The sequence below is a fragment of the Triticum dicoccoides genome, chromosome 7A (assembly GCF_002162155.2).
Source record: "Triticum dicoccoides isolate Atlit2015 ecotype Zavitan chromosome 7A, WEW_v2.0, whole genome shotgun sequence".
NCBI lineage: Eukaryota > Viridiplantae > Streptophyta > Magnoliopsida > Poales > Poaceae > Triticum > Triticum dicoccoides.
In genome coordinates, this window is record NC_041392.1 from 156163832 (window position 1) to 156172248 (window position 8417).

An 8417-nucleotide genomic window follows, 5' to 3' on the forward strand; every position below is an offset into this window, starting at 1 on the left:
TTTGATGTTATGAATTATATTTTGTGTTGTCTTTATTGTGTTTGAGTGTATTATTTTGTCCTACGGGTTAATTGGTGAATTGTTATGGTTTGTTTAAAGTGTTTGTGGTTATGTTATTGTCCTTTGGTGCCCATCATATGAGCGCGCATGTGGATCACATCTTAGGGCTAGTAGTATTTTGACAGGACTATGCATCTAGGGGTAGGAGTAATAGAAACCACCCCTAACCATAGAAATTGATACATACATGATTGAAGGGGGGACAATATATCTTAATGTGATGGTTGGGTTTTACCTTAATTAACTTGTTAGTAGTTGTGGATGCTTGTTAATAGTTCCAATCATAAGTGCATAGAATTTCAAGTAAGGGATGACATGCTAGCAGAGGCCTCTCCCACATGGAAACTTGCAATCGGTTTAGTAACTTAGCTAATTGCCTAGGGACAGTTCCGCACACCATACCACCATTATTCCACACTCGCTATTTGTATTGTATTGTAATATATTGTATCTTTGCTTAGGAAGCACTTATCGTTTATGATTACGTTCTTTGTTATCTTGCAAAACTACCTCTTTATACTTGCAAGATACTTTTATTTATTGTTTCTAGATAAAGAAACGCTCTGTGTATGTAGGGTTGTATCAGTGGCAGATAGAGTTTGAGAGAATATTGATCTTACCTTTAGCTTCCTGTGGGTTTGACACTCCATACTTACCACTTCCATCATTGTGTTTCCTTGCACTTGGGGATTATAACGGTGCTGATGAGGATGTTGATGGAGATGATAATTCTAGTGATGATAGGATCTGGAATGATAGTCAATGTGAGAGAATAGAGAGAGAGAGGTTTAGTTGCATGTAGAATCACTCCCTTGTCTCCCTAATCAGAACAAATCCTTATTACTATTATTGTTGTTATTATTATTATTAGCATATATTGATTATTGATATCTTCTAAGCTATAAGTTCATTTTTTAAACTGTTCTATATTTTTTGAAATCCTAACGAAAAGACCTTCTAAACAAGACCATCATTGGATATATTTTGAACGTGTTTGAATTTTTAGACCTGCAAAAAACTTGTTTGAATTTCACTATTGACAAATTGATTCAAATACATTTCACAAGTTTCACGAATTCACAAGTGATAACAACTATTTCAGAAAATGATTTTAGTCATTTCAGAAATGATTTTAATTGTTTCAAAAATAAAAATGATTGAGATATACTCCCATCTGTTCCATAATGTAAAGCCTATATATTTTTCTATAAGTCAAACTTTACTAGGTTTGGCCAAGTTTAGAGATAGAACCATCTATGTCTATAAAGCCACACATATATAATGTGAAAATACATGTGAGAGTGTACCCAATGGTGTGAATTTTGTGTTGTAGATGTAATTAATTTTCTCTAGAAACTTGATCAAAATTTGTAAAGCTTGTTTTTTAGAAGAAAAAAAATCTATAAGCACTGCATTATGAAAATGGAGGAAGTATGTTGTAAATATATACCAACAAGTGAACTAAAATATATACCAACACTTTTATATTACAGGACAGAGGGAGGGTGAAATAGGCACTGAAATGTTTGAGATATATGCTTCGGAAATATTTCAAATAACTGAATTATGTAATATGCGAAATACTAAAAGAAAGTGAAACTGAAACAAATACTGAAATAAGTGAAATGTGCAACATAACTTTTTTTTTGTGCGGAGAAGATGAATGAGATCCATTCCAACTCACAGTCACGGAAAGCGGCCTAGGCCACTTATTTTAGTGGGAAACCAACGCCGTTAGAAAACCACCATTGGCCCCTTCTGCGCAGACCACCACGCGCACAAGCACAAGTCGACGACCAAAAACAGAGGAAGAAGAAGAAAAGGCAAAGGCCTCCAAGATCTCGGCTCCGAGAGAGATCTGAGAGAGAGGTGCTTCGGAGATGCACGACTTCTGCTTCACGATCCCCTACGGGTTCGCGGTCCTGGCCGGCGGCCTGCTGGGCTACCTCCGCCGCGGCAGCACCGCCTCACTGGCGGGCGGCGCCGGCGTGGGCGGGCTTCTCCTCCTGGCAGGGTTCGTCAGCCTCAAGGCCTTCGAGAAGCGCCGCAACTCCTACCTCGCCCTCGCACTCGAGACCCGTACGCTCCGTCTCCCTTCCTCCAATTTCAACTGCGCATTTAATTGTATGCTTTCTAATTCATCACAAAAGAAAAGAAACGGATAGCAGCACGGTGTCGAGACTACTCCGCCATTTTCTTGTTTCTGTATCTTCGGATCATACTGCCATTCAGAAGAAGGAAAAATGTATTTGTCATTGATGGTGGATGATACGTCACTGGTTAAACTAGTGCGAAGTGGGCCGGGCGTCATGGGAGTTATGCGATCTCCATGTGAATGGAATTACTAATAGAGACGGTGGTTTCCAACATTTTGATTTGGTTAGGATCAGGACTTTGTGGTTATTGCGCATGTAGGAAATTGGACTAGAGATTTCTGTCCTGATGTCAGTGAAAATTGGTGCCACACGAAACGCAGAACCGGTCCTGACATGCATTCAGACGTGCTTGGGCACTACAAAAATTATAAATGGAGTAGTTGTATTTCTCAGCATAGTAGCCATTTTCATTTAGGACATGGCAAGAGCACTTCTTGTTGACATACGCATGGTTCCAGTGTGGTTATAATAGAATGCATTGCTGTAAAATGCTCCCTTCAAAGTTTCAGTTAATTGCATCGGTGTATCATAACATTAAAGGTGAATAGACTTTACTGATTGGGACTTTGAGCATAGTCAACGGAATGATCAGAGAGCAGGGCGCTGATTGCCTTCCTTGGCATTGTAGCTTGCTCACTTGCCTGGGTCCTGTAGTGTCTGAATACCTGGTTACCAGGTTAATTTGTTATATCCATCATTCTTTAATGGAATGTGTGTCAATGTGTACCTGTAACCTGCGGTACCTTGTCTCGTGTAGGCATGTAGATACTGGCTTATTGACATTGATCCTTCTAAATTTTATCTTGATGTTTGATATTTGGATCCACTTTAATGTGAATGGGTTACTTGTAACTACAAATTTTGAGACTCATTAGCAAAGCATCTCTTGGGATTGTAGGTTTCTAACTCAATGAGCTTTGCTTTCACATCTGTGCTGGAATGCTTTGAGCATATCGTCATATCTTCCTTTCACAGAACTTTAACTGGAACATTGTTTGCTCTAGTAGAAAAGTAACATAGGTTATTAGTGCTGAATTCTTAGTCCGACATGTTAACCATCAATTCTTGAATCCGGAAATAAAAGGGAGTCCTCCCCCTTAGGAATGGGGAAGGTTATGCAAGAAATGTACCTACTCTTGTGGGCTTGCCTGAAACATGAGTCCTTGATCTGTTGTTTCTGCTCTAACCGTGCATTTATTTTGGTGTGGAACAGTTTGCGCACTGGCCTTGACCTTTGTTATGGGGCAAAGATACCTTGAAACTTCAAAGATAATGCCGGCTGGTGTCGTTGCTGGCCTCAGGTAACTTCATTTCCTTTTTCTTTTCCAACCATGCACCCCCACTGGATTATACAACGTTGTGCATCTGGTAGCACCATGTGAAGAACTTTCATATATTTCATTTATGTCGCTGTTGTGAACACAATATGCATCTCTGACAGAGCTAATTTGTTCACCGTCACAGTGCTCTGATGTCGGCATTCTATCTGTTCAAAATTGCTACCGGCGGCAACCATTTCTCGCCAAAGAAAGAGTAGGCCAGACGTTGCTTGGCCAAACCCAAAGACCATATGGCATATTGTGTTCTGCATTCGAATTGTAACTTGACTGATGTTCTATGTTGTGCTTGCACCTTTGCTCAAATGTTTTGTATGTGGACCTGGAAAGTATTCACCATGTAAATGAACTAACATTTCAATTGTGCTTCGTTGAGGCGCAAACTTGTCTTAGTTGCCTGTTGTCATTGAGCAAAAGTAAGTACTCCTAATTTCTTGTTCTTCGGTTAATCATGCAGAATTGATGTCTGGATCATGGTGTGTGATGTGATAAGTTACACGGCTTAAAACTTCTACGTAGGCCCCCTGCAACAGCTTTGGAGGGTTTTTTTTTTGGAAAGGAACTTCATAAATCAACCATGATGATTACATTCAGAATCAACAATGCTAGCTATCACCATAGGGAGTTTCGGAGTCAACATGTTGTGCGTTGTTCCGATCGACCTATACAAGCAAGGGGTGACTCGCCACATTCGCGTGCCTACTGATCTCATAGCTTGACTAATGTTTCTTTCTTGAGCTTTGGAGGTTGAAGACAATGCGCCAGGTAACCAACCAAGGGCTAGTTCTTTTCGGCGATTCTCCCAGAATCGCCCCCTCCCTAGCTTATCCCAGAATCGCCACTCCATATTTTTTTTACAATCCTATCTAGTTAAGGTCTAATTAGCTGGGATTGTAAAAAAAAAAACATATGGAGTGGTGATTCTGGGGAGTAAATAGCATAAAACTACTAGTTTACAGGTTAGGGTTCTAAAAAACTACCACTTTTTAATTTTTCTCAGAAAGCTACCAAACGCGCGGTCCGCTGTTTCAAAAAACCCAAACCCGCGGTGACTAGCGATTTAACCGTTTTTCTGACGGATTGGGCCCACATGCCAGGCCACCTGGCCACGCGCGCTCACGTCGCGGCCGTTGACGGCCGTTAGCTGACGCGGTCCGGTCGGAACCAAAGTAGGCGGTCGGGCCAGACACTCTCTCGCTCCCCCTCCTCTCCACCTCCTCTCCCCCGCAGAGACCTAGGTGGGCGATGGCGGCGGCGCAGCCAAATGTCGTCGGCGGCGAGCTATTGAGCCAAGGTGGCACCGGCCAGGAGGGCGGTCGACAGTCAGAGGTGGACAAATGGCTAGGCAGCTCGAGCTTCCCGGTGCAGCGGTCGCAGCAGCCATCACCGCCCGCGGCTCCTGTGGATCCGCTGAGCTCAGATTCGGAAGTCCGCGCGGCCAGGGCAGTGGCAAAGCGCATCCACGCTGATCCAGCAGGCGGCCACCATTGGGCGTCGTCCTTTGGTGGAGTGAGGTAAACACTGTTTGTTCTTAGCATGCTACTGTATTTTTGGGTGCTTTAGTTCAAATTAGAATTAGAGATAGTAATTGTTTGTTCTTGGCATGCTACTGTATTTTATTGGTTAAGTCAGTGTAGAAGAAAGTGCATTTGGTTAGTTCATTTGGTCAGTGCATTCACTGTAATTAGAAGAAAGTTCAGTAATGTTCAGTGACTTAAAAAACGGTTGTTTGTCAATTTAATCCTACAGCTTAGATGAAGAGATTTGGGACTTGGGGCTACATTTCCAAGGAATAGATAATATGGAGAAAAAGTATTCAGTTTCCTCAGATATCAGTTATCTGACCATATTAGCATTGGTTGAGTTGGAGGGCTATGGCATGGATGCATTTCTGACATATGTAAAGGAAGAGGGAAAGGGGCTGGAGGGTGTGGAGGCCCTGGATAGTGAGGAGGCATTAGAGGAAATGCTTGACTTATTTGTTGATAATAAGGTACTGAACATTAGTGTCAGAAAAGCTACTGATCCAAGCCCAGCAGATGAGGAACAGATCCCCATTGATCATGATGGTGATCCTGTTGTTTACAGAGTTTCACAAGGTGTTCTGTACCCTGCCTCTAATGCTAGTTTGCCAGCTTTAACCCCTGATGAGCCCTACATGAACACACAGCAAAGCAGCAATTTTAACAAAGGGAAAACAGTTGTGGAAGAAGAAGATGTGGAAGAAGAAGATGTAGAAGAAGAAGCAGATGAAGAAGAAGAAGATGTACCAGAGGAAGAAGATGAAGTTGAAGATGACAAATCATCTTCAGATTTTGAGTTCTTTAGGGGTGATTACAGAGGGGAGAAAATTTCTTACAAAGCTTGGTGTAGGGGTGAAGATGAGGCTGGCACTGATACTGCAGAGCACTTTTGTGCAGCTAACTCAGAACCTTCTGAGTTTTGGGAGGAAGAACCAGTTGTTTCTGAAGATGAAGTAGTAGAGGATCCTGCTGTAACTACAAAAGCAGCCAAAAAGCTTAAGCCAGTTAGAAAACCTGGCCCAACTAGCAAGTCTCACAGTGAGCCTGAGCACAACAAGTTTGAAGATTATGTCCCTGAAGCTGATGAGTATTGTTTTCCAGGTGATTTTGGCATAAGTGATGAAGATGATGCACCAAGGCTGCCATCTGGAAGGAAGAGTAGGAAGAAGCAGAAGAAGGAGAGGATATGGTATGATCCATCAAGGCCTGATGCACATGAGCAGTTTGCAATGCATTTGTGCTTTGAAAATGTAGTTGAGTTCAGAGAAGCAATTAGAAATTTTCATGTGAGGACTCTTAGGAATTTTGAGTATCACAGAAATGAACCAACTAGGGTTATTGCTTGGTGCTCTAACAGAAAACATGGTTGTGAGTTTTACATAGTTGCCTCCAAGATAGCTCATGAGGCAACTTTCAGTATCAAGAAGATGAACCTGGATCACACTTGTGGAGCAAGTGGAGAGAACACAAAGGTGACAGTCAATTGGGTTGCTAAGGTTTGTGAGGATACAGTCAGATCCAACCCTGGAGCTGGTGTTGAAACAATTATGTCATACACAAAGAAGAAGTTTGGTGTGCATGTGCCTGAAAGCTTGGCATATAGGGCAAGGAAGCAAGCAGTTGAGGTTGTGCAAGGAGATCACAAACTCCAGTATCACAGAATAAGGGACTACCTGCAGTGTGTGCTAGATACTAACCCTGGCAGTAGGTGCATAGTAACAACACATGAGGACCCACTTAACCCAGCTCCTACCCCAAGGTTTCACTATATGTTTTACTGCTTGTTTGCATGCAAGGAGGGTTTTCTGAATGGATGCAGGCCATTTATAGGTAAGTATTTAGAAATTTATATGCTTTTTAAACATTGATGTACTTAGGCACTCATGTTATCATGTTAGCAGGTCTGGATGGTTGCTTCATCAAGCTAAGCACTGGTCAGCAGATATTGGCAGCTATAGGGAGGGATGGCAACAATAACATCTTCCCAATAGCTTTTGGTGTTATTGATAAGGAAGAGATAGACAGTTGGACATGGTTTCTCACACAGTTGAGAACAGTCATTGGAACTGGCAATAAGTTTGGCAAATACACAATTATGTCTGACAGGCAGAAGGTATTGTTCTGAACCTAGTCTTTACATTTGCCTTTACATTTGCCATGAGTAAAATGTTATTTAGTAGATGAGTAACACTTAAGATTACCTTACATTGAACAGGGATTGTTGAATGCAATAGATGATGTATTCTCTGACTCTCCACAAAGGTTTTGTCTTAGACATATTTATGCCAATTTCCAATCTGCTAGTTTCAGAGGAGAGGAACTTAAGAAACATGTAGATCAGGCTGCCTATTCCTTTACCAAACATGGACATGATTTAGGCATGGAGAATTTGAAAAAAGAAAGTTTAGAAGCTTGGCAGTGGTTGTCACAGATACCAGAGCATACCTGTGCTAGGTATAAAATGGACACTGTGTGCAAAACAGACCTGGTAGTAAACAACCTTAGTGAGGTTTTCAATAGAATGATATTGGATGTTAGGAACAAGCCAATCAGGACTATGTTAGAGGGCATAAGAACAAAGCTGATGATTAAGTTTCAGAAGATCAGAGAGAAGATAGAGACATGCAGATGGGAAATCACACCTACTTATTCAGAGATTTTAGAAGAGGGGAATAAGTGGGCTAAATATTGTGAAGCATACATGGCAGGGCCAGGGATATGGCAGGTCACAAGTAGCTCTAAAAACACATATTGTGTTAATTTGAACAATGAGACCTGTGACTGTAGGAGGTGGGACATGACAGCTATCCCCTGCAATCATGCCATTGCTGCAATGCAGAAAGTGAAGATACACCCTGAAGACTATGTTTCTGTTTTTTTCAAGAAACCCATGTATTGTGAAACATATAAGCACATAATATTCCCTGTGCCAAGTCCTGACCATTGGCCTCATACACCTGGTGATGATATTTCTCCCCCTGTGTTTAGAGAAAATAAAGGTAAAAAACAAACTGCCAGGAGGAAAGGCCTGTTTGAGGTGCCAGCTAAAAAGGATACTTCTAGGATTGGTACAGTGACATGCAGCAACTGCAAGAAGCAAGGGCATAGGATCAACAATTGTGGTGTCCCTTTGAAACCTAAGTTCCATATGAGGCTGAACAAGCACCAGGTATGTCCATTCATTCCATTGTTACATTCATTGCATTGTTACATTCATTTCATTTGTAGGAAAATAGTTCTAACTAATATTGTTGTGTAGGAAAATAGAGCAAACTACTCTGAGGCTGGTTCTTCAATGGCTGCAACTGCACAAAGGCCACCAAGGGTACATGCTGCCTCTG

General features: G+C 41.7%; 1 protein-coding gene across 1 annotated transcript; it reads left to right on the forward strand.

Annotated features, from left to right (window-relative positions):
* Positions 1–1791: 1791 nt before the first annotated feature.
* LOC119331439 (protein FATTY ACID EXPORT 5-like) lies at positions 1792–3989 on the forward strand. Its single transcript, XM_037604595.1, has 3 exons — positions 1792–2139; positions 3430–3517; positions 3681–3989. The coding sequence occupies exons 1-3, from the start codon at positions 1941–1943 to the stop codon at positions 3751–3753; spliced, it is 360 nt and encodes a 119-aa protein (XP_037460492.1). The 5' UTR covers positions 1792–1940; the 3' UTR covers positions 3754–3989.
* The last annotated feature ends 4428 nt before the right edge of the window (positions 3990–8417 follow it).